Source organism: Oncorhynchus nerka, unplaced genomic scaffold (assembly GCF_034236695.1).
Source record: "Oncorhynchus nerka isolate Pitt River unplaced genomic scaffold, Oner_Uvic_2.0 unplaced_scaffold_988, whole genome shotgun sequence".
In the NCBI taxonomy this organism is placed as follows: domain Eukaryota; kingdom Metazoa; phylum Chordata; class Actinopteri; order Salmoniformes; family Salmonidae; genus Oncorhynchus; species Oncorhynchus nerka.
The window spans coordinates 96,638-120,208 of NW_027040307.1; the positions used below are offsets into that span (position 1 = coordinate 96,638).

The 23,571-nt window shown below is 46.6% G+C and overlaps 1 protein-coding gene across 5 annotated transcripts in view; it reads right to left on the reverse strand.

The window, feature by feature from the left end:
- Positions 1 to 11,663: 11,663 nt before the first annotated feature.
- LOC135570311 (broad substrate specificity ATP-binding cassette transporter ABCG2-like) overlaps positions 11,664 to 23,571 on the reverse strand; it is a 63,935-nt gene continuing 52,027 nt past the window's right edge. For 3 of the 5 annotated variants that reach the window (XM_065016438.1, XM_065016437.1, XM_065016434.1), the window contains 4 exons: positions 21,460 to 21,614; positions 20,235 to 20,324; positions 14,788 to 14,840; positions 11,664 to 12,921 (listed from right to left, as the gene is read on the reverse strand). In XM_065016438.1, the coding sequence (XP_064872510.1) occupies positions 12,774 to 12,921; positions 14,788 to 14,840; positions 20,235 to 20,324; positions 21,460 to 21,614 (446 nt within the window). In that variant the 3' untranslated portion in view covers positions 11,664 to 12,773. Of the gene's footprint in view, positions 12,922 to 12,961; positions 13,536 to 14,787; positions 14,841 to 20,234; positions 20,325 to 21,459; positions 21,615 to 23,571 lie in introns of those variants that run through there. The other 2 variants (XM_065016435.1, XM_065016436.1) reach the window with 2 other exon arrangements.

Here is a 23,571-nt window from a genome sequence, read left to right on the forward strand (position 1 = left end):
AGTTGATCTGTGTGTTTTTTAACATGTCCCAGTTGATCTGTGTGTTATTTAACATGTCCCAGTTGATCTGTGTGTTATTTAACATGTCCCAGTTGATCTGTGTGTTATTTAACATGTCCCAGTTGATCTGTGTGTTTTTTAACATGTCCCAGTTGATCTGTGTGTTATTTGGAATAACTTTTCAAAATGATGAATTATAAAGAGCACCAATGAAAAGTTTTGGAACACCTAGTCATTGAATGATTTTTCTTTATTTTTAATATTTTCTACATTGTAAAATACTAGTGAAGACATCAACAACTATGAAATAACACATATGGAATCACCAAAACAAGTGTTAAATAAATCTAAATATATGTTATATTTGAGATTCTTCAAAGTAGCCACCACTTTGCCTTGATGACAGCATTGCACACTCTTGGCCTTCTCTCAACCAGCTTCATGAGGTAGTCACCTGGAATGAATTAAACAACAGATGATGACCTGGAGATACTCCACATGGATCCCCATTAGTTCCTGCCAAGGCAGCATACTCTTCCTGGGGTTTATTATGGATCCCCATTAGTTCCTGCCAAGGCAGCAGCTACTCTTCCTGGGGTTTATTATGGATCTTCATTAGTTCCTGCCAAGGCAGCAGCTACTCTTCCTGGGGTTTATTATGGAACCCCATTAGTTCCTGCCAAGGCAGCAGCTACTCTTCCTGGGGGTTTATTCTGGATCCCCATTAGTTCCTGCCAAGGCAGCAGCTACTCTTCCTGGGGTTTATTATGGATCCCCATTAGTTCCTGCCAAGGCAGCAGCTACTCTTCCTGGGGTTTATTATGGATCCTCATTAGTTCCTGCCAAGGCAGCAGCTACTCTTCCTGGGGTTTATTATGGATCCCTCATTAGTTCCTGCCAAGGCAGCAGCTACTCTTCCTGGGGTTTATTATGGATCCTCATTAGTTCCTGCCAAGGCAGCAGCTACTCTTCCTGGGGTTTATTATGGATCCTCATTAGTTCCTGCCAAGGCAGCAGCTACTCTTCCTGGGGTTTATTATGGATCCCCATTAGTTCCTGCCAAGGCAGCAGCTACTCTTCCTGGGGTTTATTATGGATCCCCATTAGTTCCTGCCAAGGCAGCAGCTACTCTTCCTGGGGTTTATTATGGATCCCCATTAGTTCCTGCCAAGGCAGCAGCTACTCTTCCTGGGGTTTATTATGGATCCCCATTAGTTCCTGCCAAGGCAGCAGCTACTCTTCCTGGGGTTTATTATGGATCCCCATTAGTTCCTGCCAAGGCAGCAGCTACTCTTCCTGGGGTTTATTATGGATCCCCATTAGTTCCTGCCAAGGCAGCAGCTACTCTTCCTGGGGTTTATTATGGATCCCCATTAGTTCCTGCCAAGGCAGCAGCTACTCTTCCTGGGGTTTATTATGGATCCTCATTAGTTCCTGGGGTTTATTATGGATCCCCAAGGCAGCAGCTACTCTTCCTGGGGTTTATTATGGATCCCCATTAGTTCCTGCCAAGGCAGCAGCTACTCTTCCTGGGGTTTATTATGGATCCCCATTAGTTCCTGCCAAGGCAGCAGCTACTCTTCCTGGGGTTTATTATGGATCCCCATTAGTTCCTGCCAAGGCAGCAGCTACTCTTCCTGGGGTTTATTATGGATCCCCATTAGTTCCTGCCAAGGCAGCAGCTACTCTTCCTGGGGTTTATTATGGATCCCCATTAGTTCCTGCCAAGGCAGCAGCTACTCTTCCTGGGGTTTATTATGGATCCCCATTAGTTCCTGCCAAGGCAGCAGCTACTCTTCCTGGGGTTTATTATGGATCCTCATTAGTTCCTGCCAAGGCAGCAGCTACTCTTCCTGGGGTTTATTATGGATCCCCATTAGTTCCTGCCAAGGCAGCAGCTACTCTTCCTGGGGTTTATTATGGATCCCCATTAGTTCCTGCCAAGGCAGCAGCTACTCTTCCTGGGGTTTATTATGGATCCCCATTAGTTCCTGCCAAGGCAGCAGCTACTCTTCCTGGGGTTTATTATGGATCCCCATTAGTTCCTGCCAAGGCAGCAGCTACTCTTCCTGGGGTTTATTATGGATCCCCATTAGTTCCTGCCAAGGCAGCAGCTACTCTTCCTGGGGTTTATTATGGATCCCCATTAGTTCCTGCCAAGGCAGCAGCTACTCTTCCTGGGGTTTATTATGGATCCCCATTAGTTCCTGCCAAGGCAGCAGCTACTCTTCCTGGGGTTTATTATGGATCCCCATTAGTTCCTGCCAAGGCAGCAGCTACTCTTCCTGGGGTTTATTATGGATCCCCATTAGTTCCTGCCAAGGCAGCAGCTACTCTTCCTGGGGTTTATTATGGATCCCCATTAGTTCCTGCCAAGGCAGCAGCTACTCTTCCTGGGGTTTATTATGGATCCCCATTAGTTCCTGCCAAGGCAGCAGCTACTCTTCCTGGGGTTTATTATGGATCCCCATTAGTTCCTGCCAAGGCAGCAGCTACTCTTCCTGGGGTTTATTATGGATCCCCATTAGTTCCTGCCAAGGCAGCAGCTACTCTTCCTGGGGTTTATTATGGATCCCCATTAGTTCCTGCCAAGGCAGCAGCTACTCTTCCTGGGGTTTATTATGGATCCCCATTAGTTCCTGCCAAGGCAGCAGCTACTCTTCCTGGGGTTTATTATGGATCCCCATTAGTTCCTGCCAAGGCAGCAGCTACTCTTCCTGGGGTTTATTATGGATCCCCATTAGTTCCTGCCAAGGCAGCAGCTACTCTTCCTGGGGTTTATTATGGATCCCCATTAGTTCCTGCCAAGGCAGCAGCTACTCTTCCTGGGGTTTATTATGGATCCCCATTAGTTCCTGCCAAGGCAGCAGCTACTCTTCCTGGGGTTTATTATGGATCCCCATTAGTCCCTGCCAAGGCAGCAGCTACTCTTCCTGGGGTTTATTATGGATCCCCATTAGTTCCTGCCAAGGCAGCAGCTACTCTTCCTGGGGTTTATTATGGATCCCCATTAGTTCCTGCCAAGGCAGCAGCTACTCTTCCTGGGGTTTATTATGGATCCCCATTAGTTCCTGCCAAGGCAGCAGCTACTCTTCCTGGGGTTTATTATGGATCCCCATTAGTTCCTGCCAAGGCAGCAGCTACTCTTCCTGGGGTTTATTATGGATCCCCATTAGTTCCTGCCAAGGCAGCAGCTACTCTTCCTGGGGTTTATTATGGATCCCCATTAGTTCCTGCCAAGGCAGCAGCTACTCTTCCTGGGGTTTATTATGGATCCCCATTAGTTCCTGCCAAGGCAGCAGCTACTCTTCCTGGGGTTTATTATGGATCCCCATTAGTTCCTGCCAAGGCAGCAGCTACTCTTCCTGGGGTTTATTATGGATCCCCATTAGTTCCTGCCAAGGCAGCAGCTACTCTTCCTGGGGTTTATTATGGATCCCCATTAGTTCCTGCCAAGGCAGCAGCTACTCTTCCTGGGGTTTATTATGGATCCTCATTAGTTCCTGCCAAGGCAGCAGCTACTCTTCCTGGGGTTTATTATGGATCCCCATTAGTTCCTGTTGCCAAGGCAGCAGCTACTCTTCCTGGGGTTTATTATGGATCCCCATTAGTTCCTGCCAAGGCAGCAGCTACTCTTCCTGGGGTTTATTATGGATCCCCATTAGTCCCTGCCAAGGCAGCAGCTACTCTTCCTGGGGTTTATTATGGATCCCCATTAGTTCCTGCCAAGGCAGCAGCTACTCTTCCTGGGGTTTATTATGGATCCCCATTAGTTCCTGCCAAGGCAGCAGCTACTCTTCCTGGGGTTTATTATGGATCCCCATTAGTTCCTGCCAAGGCAGCAGCTACTCTTCCTGGGGTTTATTATGGATCCCCATTAGTTCCTGCCAAGGCAGCAGCTACTCTTCCTGGGGTTTATTATGGATCCCCATTAGTTCCTGCCAAGGCAGCAGCTACTCTTCCTGGGGTTTATTATGGATCCCCATTAGTTCCTGCCAAGGCAGCAGCTACTCTTCCTGGGGTTTATTATGGATCCCCATTAGTTCCTGCCAAGGCAGCAGCTACTCTTCCTGGGGTTTATTATGGATCCCCATTAGTTCCTGCCAAGGCAGCAGCTACTCTTCCTGGGGTTTATTATGGATCCCCATTAGTTCCTGCCAAGGCAGCAGCTACTCTTCCTGGGGTTTATTATGGATCCCCATTAGTTCCTGCCAAGGCAGCAGCTACTCTTCCTGGGGTTTATTATGGATCCCCATTAGTTCCTGCCAAGGCAGCAGCTACTCTTCCTGGGGTTTATTATGGATCCCCATTAGTTCCTGCCAAGGCAGCAGCTACTCTTCCTGGGGTTTATTATGGATCCCCATTAGTTCCTGCCAAGGCAGCAGCTACTCTTCCTGGGGTTTATTATGGATCCCCATTAGTTCCTGCCAAGGCAGCAGCTACTCTTCCTGGGGTTTATTATGGATCCCCATTAGTTCCTGCCAAGGCAGCAGCTACTCTTCCTGGGGTTTATTATGGATCCCCATTAGTTCCTGCCAAGGCAGCAGCTACTCTTCCTGGGGTTTATTATGGATCCCCATTAGTTCCTCCAAGGCAGCAGCTCCTCATTAGTTCCTGCCAGGGCAGCAGCTACTCTTCCTGGGGTTTATTATGGATCCTCATTAGTTCCTGTTGCCAAGGCAGCTGCTACTCTTCCTGGGGTTTATTATGGATCCCCATTAGTTCCTGTTGCCAAGGCAGCAGCTACTCTTCCTGGGGTTTATTATGGATCCCCATTAGTTCCTGTTGCCAAGGCAGCTGCTACTCTTCCTGGGGTTTATTATGGATCTGGATCCCCATTAGTTCCTGCCAAGGCAACAGCTACTCTTCCTGGGGTTTATTATGGATCCCCATTAGTTCCTGCCAAGGCAGCAGCTACTCTTCCTGGGGTTTATTATGGATCCCCATTAGTCTCTGCCAATGCAGCAGCTACTCTTCCTGGGGTTTATTATGGATCCCCATTAGTTCCTGCCAAGGCAACAGCTACTCTTCCTGGGGTTTATTATGGATCCCCATTAGTCCCTGCCAAGGCAGCAGCTACTCTTCCTGGGGTTTATTATGGATCCCCATTAGTTCCTGCCAAGGCAGCAGCTACTCTTCCTGGGGTTTATTATGGATCCCCATTAGTTCCTGCCAAGGCAGCAGCTACTCTTCCTGGGGTTTATTATGGATCCCCATTAGTTCCTGCCAAGGCAGCAGCTACTCTTCCTGGGGTTTATTATGGATCCCCATTAGTTCCTGCCAAGGCAGCAGCTACTCTTCCTGGGGTTTATTATGGATCCCCATTAGTTCCTGCCAAGGCAGCAGCTACTCTTCCTGGGGTTTATTATGGATCCCCATTAGTTCCTGCCAAGGCAGCAGCTACTCTTCCTGGGGTTTATTATGGATCCCCATTAGTTCCTGCCAAGGCAGCAGCTACTCTTCCTGGGGTTTATTATGGATCCCCATTAGTTCCTGCCAAGGCAGCAGCTACTCTTCCTGGGGTTTATTATGGATCCCCATTAGTTCCTGCCAAGGCAGCAGCTACTCTTCCTGGGGTTTATTATGGATCCCCATTAGTTCCTGCCAAGGCAGCAGCTACTCTTCCTGGGGTTTATTATGGATCCCCATTAGTTCCTGCCAAGGCAGCAGCTACTCTTCCTGGGGTTTATTATGGATCCCCATTAGTTCCTGCCAAGGCAACAGCTACTCTTCCTGGGGTTTATTATGGATCCCCATTAGTTCCTGCCAAGGCAGCAGCTACTCTTCCTGGGGTTTATTATGGATCCCCATTAGTTCCTGCCAAGGCAGCAGCTACTCTTCCTGGGGTTTATTATGGATCCCCATTAGTCCTGCCAAGGCAGCAGCTACTCTTCCTGGGGTTTATTATGGATCCCCATTAGTTCCTGCCAAGGCAGCAGCTACTCTTCCTGGGGTTTATTATGGATCCCCATTAGTTCCTGCCAAGGCAGCAGCTACTCTTCCTGGGGTTTATTATGGATCCCCATTAGTTCCTGCCAAGGCAGCAGCTACTCTTCCTGGGGTTTATTATGGATCCCCATTAGTTCCTGCCAAGGCAGCAGCTACTCTTCCTGGGGTTTATTATGGATCCCCATTAGTTCCTGCCAAGGCAGCAGCTACTCTTCCTGGGGTTTATTATGGATCCCCATTAGTTCCTGCCAAGGCAGCAGCTACTCTTCCTGGGGTTTATTATGGATCCCCATTAGTTCCTGCCAAGGCAGCAGCTACTCTTCCTGGGGTTTATTATGGATCCCCATTAGTTCCTGCCAAGGCAGCAGCTACTCTTCCTGGGGTTTATTATGGATCCCCATTAGTTCCTGCCAAGGCAGCAGCTACTCTTCCTGGGGTTTATTATGGATCCCCATTAGTTCCTGCCAAGGCAGCAGCTACTCTTCCTGGGGTTTATTATGGATCCCCATTAGTTCCTGCCAAGGCAGCAGCTACTCTTCCTGGGGTTTATTATGGATCCCCATTAGTTCCTGCCAAGGCAGCAGCTACTCTTCCTGGGGTTTATTATGGATCCCCATTAGTTCCTGCCAAGGCAGCAGCTACTCTTCCTGGGGTTTATTATGGATCCCCATTAGTTCCTGCCAAGGCAGCAGCTACTCTTCCTGGGGTTTATTATGGATCCCCATTAGTTCCTGCCAAGGCAGCAGCTACTCTTCCTGGGGTTTATTATGGATCCCCATTAGTTCCTGCCAAGGCAGCAGCTACTCTTCCTGGGGTTTATTATGGATCCCCATTAGTTCCTGCCAAGGCAGCAGCTACTCTTCCTGGGGTTTATTATGGATCCCCATTAGTTCCTGCCAAGGCAGCAGCTACTCTTCCTGGGGTTTATTATGGATCCCCATTAGTTCCTGCCAAGGCAGCAGCTACTCTTCCTGGGGTTTATTATGGATCCCCATTAGTTCCTGCCAAGGCAGCAGCTACTCTTCCTGGGGTTTATTATGGATCCCCATTAGTTCCTGCCAAGGCAACAGCTACTCTTCCTGGGGTTTATTATGGATCCCCATTAGTTCCTGCCAAGGCAGCAGCTACTCTTCCTGGGGTTTATTATGGATCCCCATTAGTTCCTGCCAAGGCAGCAGCTACTCTTCCTGGGGTTTATTATGGATCCCCATTAGTTCCTGCCAAGGCAGCAGCTACTCTTCCTGGGGTTTATTATGGATCCCCATTAGTTCCTGCCAAGGCAGCAGCTACTCTTCCTGGGGTTTATTATGGATCCCCATTAGTTCCTGCCAAGGCAGCAGCTACTCTTCCTGGGGTTTATTATGGATCCCCATTAGTTCCTGCCAAGGCAGCAGCTACTCTTCCTGGGGTTTATTATGGATCCCCATTAGTTCCTGTTGCCAAGGCAGCAGCTACTCTTCCTGGGGTTTATTATGGATCCCCATTAGTTCCTGCCAAGGCAGCAGCTACTCTTCCTGGGGTTTATTATGGATCCCCATTAGTTCCTGCCAAGGCAGCAGCTACTCTTCCTGGGGTTTATTATGGATCCCCATTAGTTCCTGCCAAGGCAACAGCTACTCTTCCTGGGGTTTATTATGGATCCCCATTAGTTCCTGCCAAGGCAACAGCTACTCTTCCTGGGGTTTATTATGGATCCCCATTAGTTCCTGCCAAGGCAACAGCTACTCTTCCTGGGGTTTATTATGGATCCCCATTAGTTCCTGCCAAGGCAGCAGCTACTCTTCCTGGGGTTTATTATGGATCCCCATTAGTTCCTGCCAAGGCAGCAGCTACTCTTCCTGGGGTTTATTATGGATCCCCATTAGTTCCTGCCAAGGCAGCAGCTACTCTTCCTGGGGTTTATTATGGATCCCCATTAGTTCCTGCCAAGGCAGCAGCTACTCTTCCTGGGGTTTATTATGGATCCCCATTAGTTCCTGCCAAGGCAGCAGCTACTCTTCCTGGGGTTTATTATGGATCCCCATTAGTTCCTGCCAAGGCAACAGCTACTCTTCCTGGGGTTTATTATGGATCCCCATTAGTTCCTGCCAAGGCAGCAGCTACTCTTCCTGGGGTTTATTATGGATCCCCATTAGTTCCTGCCAAGGCAGCAGCTACTCTTCCTGGGGTTTATTATGGATCCCCATTAGTTCCTGCCAAGGCAGCAGCTACTCTTCCTGGGGTTTATTATGGATCCCCATTAGTTCCTGCCAAGGCAGCAGCTACTCTTCCTGGGGTTTATTATGGATCCCCATTAGTTCCTGCCAAGGCAGCAGCTACTCTTCCTGGGGTTTATTATGGATCCCCATTAGTTCCTGCCAAGGCAGCAGCTACTCTTCCTGGGGTTTATTATGGATCCCCATTAGTTCCTGCCAAGGCAGCAGCTACTCTTCCTGGGGTTTATTATGGATCCCCATTAGTTCCTGCCAAGGCAGCAGCTACTCTTCCTGGGGTTTATTATGGATCCCCATTAGTTCCTGCCAAGGCAGCAGCTACTCTTCCTGGGGTTTATTATGGATCCCCATTAGTTCCTGCCAAGGCAGCAGCTACTCTTCCTGGGGTTTATTATGGATCCCCATTAGTTCCTGCCAAGGCAGCAGCTACTCTTCCTGGGGTTTATTATGGATCCCCATTAGTTCCTGCCAAGGCAGCAGCTACTCTTCCTGGGGTTTATTATGGATCCCCATTAGTTCCTGCCAAGGCAGCAGCTACTCTTCCTGGGGTTTATTATGGATCCCCATTAGTTCCTGCCAAGGCAGCAGCTACTCTTCCTGGGGTTTATTATGGATCCCCATTAGTTCCTGCCAAGGCAGCAGCTACTCTTCCTGGGGTTTATTATGGATCCCCATTAGTTCCTGCCAAGGCAGCAGCTACTCTTCCTGGGGTTTATTATGGATCCCCATTAGTTCCCTGCCAAGGCAGCAGCTACTCTTCCTGGGGTTTATTATGGATCCCCATTAGTTCCTGCCAAGGCAGCAGCTACTCTTCCTGGGGTTTATTATGGATCCCCATTAGTTCCTGCCAAGGCAGCAGCTACTCTTCCTGGGGTTTATTATGGATCCCCATTAGTTCCTGCCAAGGCAGCAGCTACTCTTCCTGGGGTTTATTATGGATCCCCATTAGTTCCTGCCAAGGCAGCAGCTACTCTTCCTGGGGTTTATTATGGATCCCCATTAGTTCCTGCCAAGGCAGCAGCTACTCTTCCTGGGGTTTATTATGGATCCCCATTAGTTCCTGCCAAGGCAGCAGCTACTCTTCCTGGGGTTTATTATGGATCCCCATTAGTTCCTGCCAAGGCAGCAGCTACTCTTCCTGGGGTTTATTATGGATCCCCATTAGTTCCTGTTGCCAAGGCAGCAGCTACTCTTCCTGGGGTTTATTATGGATCCCCATTAGTCCCTGCCAAGGCAGCAGCTACTCTTCCTGGGGTTTATTATGGATCCCCATTAGTTCCTGCCAAGGCAGCAGCTACTCTTCCTGGGGTTTATTATGGATCCCCATTAGTTCCTGCCAAGGCAGCAGCTACTCTTCCTGGGGTTTATTATGGATCCCCATTAGTTCCTGCCAAGGCAGCAGCTACTCTTCCTGGGGTTTATTATGGATCCCCATTAGTTCTCTGCCAAGGCAGCAGCTACTCTTCCTGGGGTTTATTATGGATCCCCATTAGTTCCTGCCAAGGCAGCAGCTACTCTTCCTGGGGTTTATTATGGATCCCCATTAGTTCCTGCCAAGGCAGCAGCTACTCTTCCTGGGGTTTATTATGGATCCCCATTAGTTCCTGCCAAGGCAACAGCTACTCTTCCTGGGGTTTATTATGGATCCCCATTAGTTCCTGCCAAGGCAGCAGCTACTCTTCCTGGGGTTTATTATGGATCCCCATTAGTCCCTGCCAAGGCAGCAGCTACTCTTCCTGGGGTTTATTATGGATCCCAAGTAGTCCCTGCCAAGACAGCAGCTACTCTTCCTGGGGTTTATTATGGATCCCCATTAGTCCCTGCCAAGGCAGCACCCCATCAAACAAACACATGACAATAATATTTCAACCCGCCAGGCGCGACACAAACCTCAGAAATAACTATATAATTCGTGCCTTACCTTTGAAGAGCTTCTTCTTTTGGCACTCCAATATGTCCCATAAATCACAAATCACAAATGGTCCTTTTGTTCGATTAATTCCGTCGTTTGATTAAAAAAACACTGGTTCCAACTCGCCCAGCATGACTACAAAATATCTAATAAGTTACCTGTAAATGCTGTCCAAACATTTCAAACAACTTTCCTAATCCAACTTTAGGTATTTTAAAATGTAAATAATCAATAAAATTTAAAACGTGATAAACTGTGTTCAGTAGCGGATAAAAACAAAGTGGAGCGAGCTTTCAGGTCGTGCGCCCCAACCACAACAGTACAGTACACTACACTCGACCCTCGTTCTGAACAGCCCTACTTCTTCATTTCTCAAAGGAAAAACATAAAACCAATTTCTGAAGACTTGACATCTAGTGGAAGCTATAGGAACCGCAAGCAAGTGCCTTAGTAATCTAGATCCCCATAGAAAATCTATTGAAAAGAGAGTGACCTCAATTCTTTTCCTGGTTGGTTTGTCCTCGGGGTTTTGCCTACCAAATAAGTGCTGATATACTCACAGACATCATTCAAACAGTTTTAGAAACGTCAGAGTGTTTGCTATCCGAATATACTAATAATACGCAAATCCTAGCTTCTGGGCCCGAGTAGCAGGCAGTTTACTTTGGGCACACTTTTCATCCGGACGTGAAAATAACCCCTAGAGTCAATGAAATCGAATTAGCTTAACACACAAATCCCTATAAGAATCTCAGTTTAAACTAGAGATATCCGTTTTTTTTCTGCATTGGATGTGTCTCAATCCACCGCCTCTGACGATGTCACACTTCCTCATCTAAAGGTGAAAGGTTAACAGAGCTAGAATGGTGTTTGTCAGAAGGCCACGAGACATCCTGAAAACCGGTCCGCTCACAAAGTTCGTCTGTAGGCGTCCGAAACGGCCTTCAAAACTATTATGGGAAAGACGAGACTCTCACGAACAGAACGGTGTTCTCCGTTTTGCTCTACGACCCCAACGAGAGGGTTTGGGACTCGTCTGTGGTCGTCGGTACTGCCCATCTGAACAGTTTGGGCTACACACTAACGAGGGGTTAAATACACGTTAAAGAAAATACAAACGTTTCCTGATCTTAATTTTATCTCTCAGATATCGGACAGACACTTCAGAACAAACTTCCTATACATTTTGTTTGGGGATCTATCGGCTGTTCCATGTAGTGAATCTGTTATTCAATGTGTTTCTATGGGCTAATAGCAGTAAGGACTATCTGTTATTCAATGTGTTTCTATGGGCTAATAGCAGTAAGGACTATCTGTTATTCAATGTGTTTCTATGGGCTAATAGCAGTAAGGACTATCTGTTATTCAATGTGTTTCTATGGGCTAATAGCAGTAAGGACTATCTGTTATTCAATGTGTTTCTATGGGCTAATAGCAGTAAGGACTATCTGTTATTCCATGTGTTTCTATTGGCTAATAGTAGTAAGGACTATCTGTTATTCAATGTGTTTCTATTGGCTAATAGCAGTAAGGACTATCTGTTATTCAATGTGTTTCTATGGGCTAATAGCAGTAAGGACAAATAAAAATGTTAATCAAATATTTGTTTTATATATATTTGTTGTTACCTCGGAGTCTTAAAACTCTAAATCAAAAAACAAGAAGATCCTTGGTTTGACCTTCTTAAAACAATTCCACATCGCTCAGTAGAACCCCTCCCCCCGGCACAGACAGGACTTAGACTGCATTAAGGCACCAAAAAACAAGAAGATCCTTGGTTTGACCTTCTTAAAACAATTCCACATCGTTCAGTAGAACCCCTCCCCCCGACACAGACAGGACTTAGACTGCATTAAGGCACCAAAAAACAAGAAGATCCTTGGTTTGACATTCTTAAAACAATTCCACATCGCTCAGTAGAACCCCTCCCCCCGGCACAGACAGGACTTAGACTGTATTAAAGGCACCAAAAAACAAGAAGATCCTTGGTTTGACCTTCTTAAAACAATTCCACATCGCTCAGTAGAACCCCTCCCCCCGGCACAGACAGGACTTAAGACTGTATTAAGGCACCAAAAAACAACATCAACATCATAACATAAGTACACCACTACAACACAAAACGTACCATACAACCATATTACAATGAACTGGAGTGGAGAGTGTGTGTGTCTCCTCACAGTCCCTGTTGTTCCAGAAGGTGTAGTTCTGATTCTATTATTGTGGGGTGTGTCTCCTCACAGTCTCTGTTGTTCCAGAAGGTGTAGGTCAATCTGATTCTATTCTTGTGATGTGTGTCTCCTCACAGCCCCTGTTGTTCCAGAAGGTATAGTTCTGATTCTATTCTTGTGATGTGTGTCTCCTCACAGCCCCTGTTGTTCCAGAAGGTGTAGTTCTGATTCTATTCTTGTGATGTGTGTTCTATGATTCTATTCTTGTGATGTGTGTCTCCTCACAGCCCTTGTTGTTCCAGAAGGTGTAGTTCTGATTCTATTCTTGTGATGTGTGTCTCCTCACAGTCCCTGTTGTTCCAGAAGGTATAGTTCTGATTCTATTCTTGTGATGTGTGTCTCCTCACAGCCCCTGTTGTTCCAGAAGGTATAGTTCTGATTCTATTCTTGTGATGTGTGTCTCCTCACAGCCCCTGTTGTTCCAGAAGGTGTAGTTCTGATTCTATGATTCTATTCTTGCGGCCGGTGTCACTTCCAGCGGTTGATCCGTCTGAGCTGTATGTAGGCCAAGACCATACACACCGTAATGATCCCAGACAGAGCTACATGGTTCTGCCAGAAACCCCAGGTGCTGTAGTCTATTCCCTGGGTCTCTAGGTACACATCCCCTGGAAGACTGAGAGAGAGAGAGAGAGAGAGAGAGAGAGGTTAAAGGTCAGAAACCCCAGGTGCTGTAGTCTATTCCCTGGGTCTCCAGGTACACCTCCCCTGGAAGGCTGAGAGAGAGGGGTTAAAGGTCAGAAACCCCAGGTGCTGTAGTCTATTCCCTGGGTCTCCAGGTACACCTCCCCCGGAAGACACAGAGAGAGAGAGAGGGGTTAAAGGTCAGAAACCCCAGGTGCTGTAGTCTATTCCCTGGGTCTACAGGTACACCTCCCCTGGAAGACAGAGAGAGAGAGAGAGGGGTTAAAGGTCAGAAACCCCAGGTGCTGTAGTCTATTCCCTGGGTCTCCAGGTACACCTCCCCCGGAAGACAGAGAGAGAGAGGGGTTAAAGGTCAGAAACCCCAGGTGCTGTAGTCTATTCCCTGGGTCTCCAGGTACACCTCCCCTGGAAGACAGAGAGAGAGAGAGGGGTTAAAGGTCAGAAACCCCAGGTGCTGTAGTCTATTCCCTGGGTCTCCAGGTACACCTCCCCTGGAAGACAGAGAGAGAGAGAGGGGTTAAAGGTCAGAAACCCCAGGTGCTGTAGTCTATTCCCTGGGTCTCCAGGTACACCTCCCCTGGAAGACAGAGAGGAGAGAGAGGGGGGGGGGGGAGTTGAGTACATAGAGGGAGAGTAGATAGATGTTGAATTATAGAGATCTTCCACACGGTGGCGGTGTCGGCATATAGATGGATGGCTGAGGAGCATGAAAGGAGAGGACAGAGAATGAAAGGAGAGAATGAAAGGAGAGAACAGAGAGAATGAAAGGAGAGAATGAAAGGAGAGAACAGAGAGAATGAAAGGAGAGAATGAAAGGAGAGAACAGAGAGAATGAAAGGAGAGAATGAAAGGAGAGAACAGAGAGAATGAAAGGAGAGAATGAAAGGAGAGGACAGAGAGAATGAAAGGAGAGGACAGAGAGAATGAAAGGAGAGGACAGAGAGAATGAAAGGAGAGGACAGAGAGAATGAAAGGAGAGAATGAAAGGAGAGAATGAAAGGAGAGAACAGAGAGAATGAAAGGAGAGAACAGAGAGAATGAAAGGAGAGAACAGAGAGAATGAAAGGAGAGGACAGAGAGAATGAAAGGAGAGGACAGAGAGAATGAAAGGAGAGAACAGAGAGAATGAAAGGAGATAATGAAAGGAGATAATGAAAGGAGAGGACAGAGAGAATGAAAGGAGAGAATGAAAGGAGAGAATGAAAGGAGAGGACAGAGAGAATGAAAGGAGAGAATGAAAGGAGAGGACAGAGAATGAAAGGAGAGAACGAAAGGAGAGGACAGAGAGAATGAAAGGAGAGAACGAAAGGAGAGAACAGAGAGAATGAAAGGAGAGAATGAAGGGAGAGAATGAAAGGAGAGAACAGAGAGAATGAAAGGAGAGAATGAAGAGAGAATGAAAGGAGAGAACAGAGAGAATGAAAGGAGAGAATGAAAGGAGAGAACAGAGAGAATGAAAGGAGAGAACAGAGAGAATGAAAGGAGAGAACAGAGAGAATGAAAGGAGAGGACAGAGAGAATGAAAGGAGAGAACAGAGAGAATGAAAGGAGAGGACAGAGAGAATGAAAGGAGAGGACAGAGAATGAAAGGAGAGGACAGAGAATGAAAGGAGAGAATGAAAGGAGAGAACAGAGAGAATGAAAGGAGAGAACAGAGAGAATGAAAGGAGAGAATGAAAGGAGAGAACAGAGAGAATGAAAGGAGAGAACAGAGAGAATGAAAGGAGAGAATGAAAGGAGAGAACAGAGAGAATGAAAGGAGAGAACAGAGAGAATGAAAGGAGAGAATGAAAGGAGAAGACAGAGAGAATGAAAGGAGAGTGAGAGGTCAACTTACATGGTTGTGTTGCTGTAGAATATTTGTCCTTTAAACTCATTAATGGTCACCGCCTGATGGGGAGACAGAGGGAGAGAATAAACACACTATATCAGACTGTCCAATCAGACTGTCCAACTCTCTAATAGGATCAGACTGTCCAACTCTCTAATCAGACTGTCCAACTCTCTAATAGGACCAATCAGACTGTCCAACTCTCCATCAGACTCTCTAATAGGACCATCAATCAGAGTCCAACTAATGTCAGACCAACTCTCCAATATAGGACCATCAGACTGTCCAACTCTCTAATAGGACCATCAATCAGACTGTCCAACTCTCTAATAGGACCATCAATCAGACTGTCCAACTCTCTAATAGGACCATCAATCAGACTAGGACCATCAATCAGACTGTCCAACTCTCTAATAGGACATCAATCAGACTGTCCAACTCTCTAATAGGACCATCAATCAGACTGTCCAACTCTCTAATAGGACCATCAATCAGACTGTCCAACTCTCTAATAGGACCATCAATCAGACTGTCCAACTCTCTAATAGACATCAATCAGACTGTCCAATCACCATCAATCAGACTGTCCAACTCTCTAATAGGACCATCAATCAGACTGTCCAACTCTCTAATAGGACCATCAATCAGACTGTCCAACTCTCTAATAGGAATCAGACTGTCAATCAACTCTCTAATAGGACCATCAATCAGACTGTCCAACTCTCTAATAGGACCATCAATCAGACTAGGACCATCCAGACTGTCCAACTCTCTAATAGGACCATCAATCAGACTGTCCAACTCTCTAATAGGACATCATCAGACTGTCCAACTCTCTCAGACTGTCCAACTCTCTAATAGGACCATCAATCAGACTGTCCAACTCTCTAATAGGACCATCAATCAGACTGTCCAACTCTCTAATAGGGACTGTCCAACTCTCTAATAGGACCATCAGACTGTCCAACTCTCTAATACCATCAATCAGACTGTCCAACTCTCTAATAGGACCATCAATCAGACTGTCCAACTCTCTAATAGGACCATCAATCAGACTGTCCAACTCTCTAATAGGACCATCAATCAGACTGTCCAACTCTCTAATAGGACCATCAATCAGACTGTCCAACTCTCTAATAGGACGATCAATCAGACTGTCCAACTCTCTAATAGGACCATCAGACTGTCCAACTCTCTAATAGGACCATCAGACTGTCCAACTCTCTAATAGGACCATCAATCAGACTGTCCAACTCTCTAATAGGACCATCAATCAGACTGTCCAACTCTCTAATAGGACCATCAATCAGACTGTCCAACTCTCTAATAGGACCATCAATCAGACTGTCCAACTCTCTAATAGGACCAATCAGACTGTCCAACTCTCTAATAGATCAATCAGACTGTCCAACTCTCTAATAGGACAATCATCAATCAGACTCAGACTATGTCCAACTCTCTAATAGGACCATCAATCAGACTGTCCAACTCTCTAATAATAGGTCCAACTCTCCATCAATCAGACTGTCCAACTCTCTAATAGGACCAATCAGACTGTCCAACTCTCTAATAGGACCATCAATCAGACTGTCCAACTCTCTAATAGGACTGTCCAATCAGGACGATCAATCACTGTCCAACTGACCATCAATCAGACTGTCTCTAATAGGACCATCAATCAGACTGTCCAACTCTCTAATAGGACCATCAATCACTGTCCAACTCTCTAATAGGACCATCAATCAGACTGTCCAACTCTCTAATAGGACTGTCCAACTCATCAGACTGTCCAACTCTCTAATAGGACCAATCAATCAGACTGTCCAACTCTAATAGGACTAATCAGACTGTCCAACTCTCTAATCAATCAGACTGTCCAACTCTCTAATAGGACCATCAATCAGACTGTCCAACTCTCTAATAGGACCATCAATCAGACTGTCCAACTCTCTAATAGGACCATCAATCAGACTGACCATCCAACTGTCCAACTCTAATAGGACCATCAGACTGTCCAACTGACCATCAACTCTCTAATAGGACCATCAATCAGACTGTCCAACTCTCTAATAGGACCATCAATCAGACTGTCCAACTCTCTAATAGGACCATCAATCAGACTGTCCAACTCTCTAATAGGACCATCAATCAGACTGTCCAACTCTCTAATAGGACCATCAGACTGTCCAGACTAATAGGACCATCAAGACTGTCCTCTAATAGGACCATCAGACTGTCCAACTCTCTAATAGGACCATCAATCAGACTGTCCAACTCTCTAATAGGACATCAATCAGACTGTCCAACTCTCTAATAGGACCATCAATAGGACCATCAGACTGTCCAACTCTCTAATAGGACCATCAATCAGACTGTCCAACTCTCTAATAGGACCATCAATCAGACTGACCATCCTGTCCAACTCTCTAATAGAACCATCTGTCCAACTCTCTAATAGGACCATCAATCAGACTGTCCAACTCTCTAATAGGACCATCAATCAGACTGTCCAACTCTCTAATAGGACCATCAATCAGACTGTCCAACTCTCTAATAGGACCATCAGACTGTCCAATCTAATAGACTGACCATCAATCAGACTGTCTCTAATAGGACCATCAATCAGACTGTCCAACTCTCTAATAGGACCATCAGACTGTCCAACTCTCTAATAGAACCATCAATCAGACTGTCCAACTCTCTAATAGGACAATCAATCAGACTGTCCAACTCTCTAATAGGACCATCAATCAGACTGTCCAACTCTCTAATAGGACCATCAATCAGACTGTCCAACTCTCTAATAGGACCATCAGACTGTCCAACTCTCTAATAGGACCATCAATCAGACTGTCCAACTCTCTAATAGGACCATCAATCAGACTGTCCAACTCTCTAATAGGACCATCAATCAGACTGTCCAACTCTCTAATAGGACCATCAATCAGACTGTCCAACTCTCTAATAGGACTCTCCAATCAGACTGTCCAACTCTCTAATAGGACCATCAATCAGACTGTCCAACTCTCAACCATCAATCAGACTCCAACTCTAATAGGACCATCAATCAGACTGTCCAACTCTCTAATAGGACCATCAATCAGACTGTCCAACTCTCTAATAGGACCAGACTGTCCAATCAGACTGTCCAACTCTCTAATAGGACCATCAATCAGACTGTCCAACTCTCTAATAGGACCATCAATCAGACTGTCCAACTCTCTAATAGGGATCAATCAGACTGTCCAACTCTCTAATAGGACCATCAAGACTGTCCAACTCTCTAATAGGACCATCAATCAGACTGTCCAACTCTCTAATAGGACCATCAATCAGACTGTCCAACTCTCTAATAGGACTGTCCAACTCTCTAATCATCAGACTGTCCAACTCTCTAATAGGACCATCAATCATCAATCAGACTGTCCAACTCTCTAATAGACTGTCCAACCATCAGACTGTCCAATCAGACATCAATCAGACTGTCAACTCTCTAATAGGAATCAGACTGTCCAACTCTCTAATAGGACCATCAATCAGACTGTCCAACTCAGACTAATAGGACCATCAATCAGACTGTCCAACTCTCTAATAGGACCATCAATCAGACTGTCCAACTCTCTAATAGGACCATCAGACTGTCCAACTCTCTAATAGGACCATCAATCAGACTGTCCAACTCCAGGACCATCAATCAGACTGTCTCTAATAGGACCATCAATCAGACTGTCCAACTCTCTAATAGGACCATCAATCAGACTGTCCAACTCTCTAATAGGACCATCAATCAGACTGTCCAACTCTCTAATAGGATCAATCAGACTGTCCAACTCTCTAATAGGACCATCAATCAGACTGTCCAACTCTCTAATAGGACCATCAATCAGACTGTCCAACTCTCTAATAGGACCATCAATCAGACTGTCCAACTCTAATAGGACCATCAATCAGACTGTCCAACTCTCTAATAGGACCATCAATCAGACTGTCCAACTCTCTAATAGGACCATCAACTGTCCAACTCTCTAATGACCATCAATCAGACTGTCCAACTCTCTAATAGGACCATCAATCAGACTGTCCAACTCTCTAATAGTCCAACTCTCTAATAGGACCATCAATCAGACTGTCCAACTCTCTAATAGGACCATCAGACTGTCCAACTCTCTAATAGGACCATCAATCAGACTGTCCAACTCTCTAATAGGACCATCAGACTGTCAATCAGACTGTCCAACTCTCAATCAGGCTAATAGGACCATCAATCAGACTGTCCAACTCTCTAATAGGACGATCAATCAGACTGTCCAACTCAGACTGTCCAACTCTCTAATGACCAATCAGACTGTCTCTAATAGGACCATCAATCAGACTGTCCAACTCTCTAATAGGACCATCAATCAGACTGTCTCTAATAGGACCATCAGACTGTCCATAATAGGACCATCAATCAGACTGTCCAACTCTCTAATAGGACCATCAATCAGACTGTCCAACTCTCTAATAGGACCATCAATCAGACTGTCCAACTCTCTAATAGGACCATCAATCAGACTGTCCAACTCTCTAATAGGACCATCAATCAGACTGTCCAACTCTCTAATAGGACCATCAATCAGACTGTCCAACTCTCTAATAGGACCATCAATCAGACTGTCCAACTCTCTAATAGGACCATCAATCAGACTGTCCAACTCTCTAATAGGACCATCAATCAGACTGTCCAACTCTCTAATAGGACCATCAATCAGACTGTCCAACTCTCTAATAGGACCATCAGACTGTCCAACTCTCTAATAGGACCATCAATCAGACTGTCCAACTCTCTAATAGGACCATCAATCAGACTGTCCAATAGACCATCAATCAGACTGTCCAACTCTAATAGGACCATCAGACTGTCCAACTCTCTAATAGGACCATCAATCAGACTGTCCAACTCTCTAATAGGACCATCAATCAGACTGTCAACTCCTAGGACCATCCTCCCTCCATCAATCAGACTGTCCTCCCTCTAATAGGACCCAATCAGACTCCCTCCAACTCCTTCCATCAATCAGACTGTCCAACCTCTATCCCCCTTCCCCTTCCTCTCCCCCCTCCTCTATCCCCCTCCCCCTTCCTCTCCCCCTCCCCTTCCTCTCTCCCTCTATCCCCCTCCCCCCTTCCTCTATCCCTAATAGGACCCTCCTACCTCTATCCCCCTCCCCCTTCCTCTACCCCCCTCTATCAGACTGTCCAACTCTCTACCCCCTCCTCTTCCCTCCATCCCCTTCCTCTATCCCCCTCCTACTATCCCCCTCCTACCTCTATCCCCCTCCCCCTTCCCTATCCCCCTCCACCTCTACCCCCCCTCTAGACCACCCCTCCCCTACCTCTATCCCCCTCCCTCCCTCCCCTATCCCCCTCCCCTTCCCTCTACCCCTCCCTCTCCCCCTCCCTCCCCCTCCTACCTCTAGTCCGTAGCGGAAAATGCTGATCCATTTCAGCCATGACAACCAAGACAACATGGAGTTAAGGTTGACCAGGAACCCTCCAAACACCTAGAGAGAGAGAGAGATCCATTTCAGAGACAGAGAGAGACAACATGGAGTTAAGGTTGACCAGGAACCCTCCAACACCTAGAGAGAGAGAGAGATCAGAGATGAGAGAAGAGAGAGAGAGAGAGAGAGAGAGAGAGAGAGAGAGAGAGAGAGAGAGAGAGAGAGAGAGAGAGACAACATGGAGTTAAGGTTGACCAGGAACCCTCCGAACACCTAGAGAGAGAGAGAGAGACAACATGGAGTTAAGGTTGACCAGGAACCCTCCGAACACCTAGAGAGAGAGAGAGAGAGAGAGAGAGAGACAACATGGAGTTAAGGTTGACCAGGAACCCTCCAAACACCTAGAGAGAGAGAGAGAGAGAGAGAGAGAGAGACAACATGGAGTTAAGGTTGACCAGGAACCCTCCGAACACCTAGAGAGAGAGAGAGAGAGAACATGGAGTTAAGGTTGACCAGGAACCCTCCAAACACCTAGAGAGAGAGAGAGAGAGAGAGAGAGAGAGAGAGAGAGACAACATGGAGTTTAGGTTGACCAGGAACCCTCCAAACACCTAGAGAGAGAGAGAGAGAGAGAGAGAGAGAGACAACATGGAGTTAAGGTTGACCAGGAACCCTCCGAACACCTAGAGAGAGAGAGAGAGAGAGAGAGAGAGAGAGAGAGAGAGAGAGAGAGAGAGAGAGAGAGAGAGAGAGAGACAACATGGAGTTAAGGTTGACCAGGAACCCTCCGAACACCTAGAGAGAGAGAGAGAGACAACATGGAGTTAAGGTTGACCAGGAACCCTCCGAACACCTAGAGAGAGAGAGAGAGAGAGAGAGAGAGACAACATGGAGTTAAGGTTGACCAGGAACCCTCCAAACACCTAGAGAGAGAGAGAGAGAGAGAGAGAGAGAGACAACATGGAGTTAAGGTTGACCAGGAACCCTCCGAACACCTAGAGAGAGAGAGAGAGAGAGAACATGGAGTTAAGGTTGACCAGGAACCCTCCAAACACCTAGAGAGAGAGAGAGAGAGAGAGAGAGAGAGACAACATGGAGTTAAGGTTGACCAGGAACCCTCCAAACACCTAGAGAGAGAGAGAGAGAGAGAGAGAGAGAGAGAGAGAGAGAGTTAGTGTGTTTGTGTGTCTCTCACCATCATGAAGACGAAAGGCAGGGCGATGAGGACGTTGGCCATAGCGAAGGAGGAGACAGAGGCTGAGACCAGGAACGCTAGACTGACCGCAGCTAGACTGACCAGGGACATCGTCAGTGTGAAGAGCAGGAACGCTGTGAAGGCTGGCTTCAGACCTGGTGGAGAGAGAGAGATTTACATTTTATCATAGAAGGAAGTGTGTGGTGTGTTCTGAACTGTGTGTGTGTGGTGTGTTCTGAACTGTGTGTGTGTGTGGTGTGTTCTGAACTGTGTGTGGTGTGTTCTGAACTGTGTGTGTGTGTGGTGTGTTCTGAACTGTGTGTGTTCTGAACTGTGTGTGTTCTGAACTGTGTGTGTGTGTGTGGTGTGTTCTGAACTGTGTGTGTGTGGTGTGTTCTGAACTGTGTGTGTGTGGTGTGTTCTGAACTGTGTGTGTGTGTGGTGTGTTCTGAACTGTGTGTGTGTGTGGTGTGTTCTGAACTGTGTGTGTGTGTGGTGTGTTCTGAACTGTGTGTGTGTGTGGTGTGTTCTGAACTGTGTGTGTGTGTGGTGTGTTCTGAACTGTGTGTGTGTGGTGTGTTCTGAACTGTGTGTGTGTGGTGTGTTCTGAACTGTGTGTGTGTGGTGTGTTCTGAACTGTGTGTGTGTGTGGTGTGTTCTGAACTGTGTGTGTGTGGTGTGTTCTGAACTGTGTGTGTGTGGTGTGTTCTGAACTGTGTGTGTGTGGTGTGTTCTGAACTGTGTGTGTGTGTGTGTTCTGAACTGTGTGTGTGTGTGGTGTGTTCTGAACTGTGTGTGTGGTGTGTTCTGAACTGTGTGTGTGTGTGTGTGTTCTGAACTGTGTGTGTGTGTGTGTGTGTGTTCTGAACTGTGTGTGTGTGTTGTGTGTTCTGATATGTGTGTGTGTGTTGTGTGTTCTGACCCGTGTGTGTGTGTGTGTGTGTGTTCTGAACTGTGTGTGTGTGTGGTGTGTTCTGAATAGTGTGTGTGTGTGTGTGTGTGTGTTCTGAATGTGTGTGTGTGTGGTGTGTTCTGAACTGTGTGTGTGTGTGTGTGTGTTCTGAACTGTGTGTGTGTGTGTGTGTGTTCTGAACTGTGTGTGTGTGTGTGTGTTCTGAACTGTGTGTGTGTGTGTGTGTGTTCTGAACTGTGTGTGTGTGTTGTGTGTTCTGACCCATGTGTGTGTGTGTGTGTGTTCTGTGTGTGTGGTGTTCTGACCCACTGTGTGTGTGTGTGTGTGTTCTGAACTGTGTGTGTGTGTGGTGTGTTCTGAACTGTGTGTGTGTGTGTGTGTGTTCTGAACTGTGTGTGTGTGTGTGTGTGTTCTGAACTGTGTGTGTGTGTGTGTGTGTTCTGAACTGTGTGTGTGTGTGTGTGTTCTGAACTGTGTGTGTGGTGATGTTCTGCTGTGTGTGTGTGTGTGTGTTCTGAATCTGTAGTGTGTGTGTGTGTGTGTTCTGACCATCATATGTGTGTGGTGTGTGTGGTTCTGATCATATAGTGTGTGTGTGTGGTGTGTACCCTGAATAGTAGGTGTGTGTGTGTGTGTTCTGAACTGTGTGGTGTGTGTGTGTGTTCTGACCATGTGTAGTGTGTGTGTGTGTGTTCTACCCATCATATAGTGTGTGGCTGTGTGTGTTCTGACCCGTGTGTGTTGTGTGTATGGTAGGCGATGGTGTGTGTGTATGGTTCATACCCATCATATAGTAGGTGATGGCTGTGTGTATGGTTCATACCCATCATATAGTAGGCGATGGCTGTGTGTATGGTTCATACCCATCATATAGTAGGTGATGGCTGTGTGTATGGTTCATACCCATCATATAGTAGGTGATGGCTGTGTGTATGGTTCATACCCATCATATAGTAGGTGATGGCTGTGTGTATCTGTTCATGGTTCATACCATCATATAGTAGGTGATGGCTGTGTGTATGGTTCATACCCATCATATAGTAGGCGATGGCTGTGTGTATGGTTCATACCCATCATATAGTAGGCGATGGCTGTGTGTATGGTTCATACCCATCATATAGTAGGTGATGGCTGTGTGTGTGGTTCATACCATCATATAGTAGGAGATGGCTGTGTGTGGTTCATACCCATCATATAGT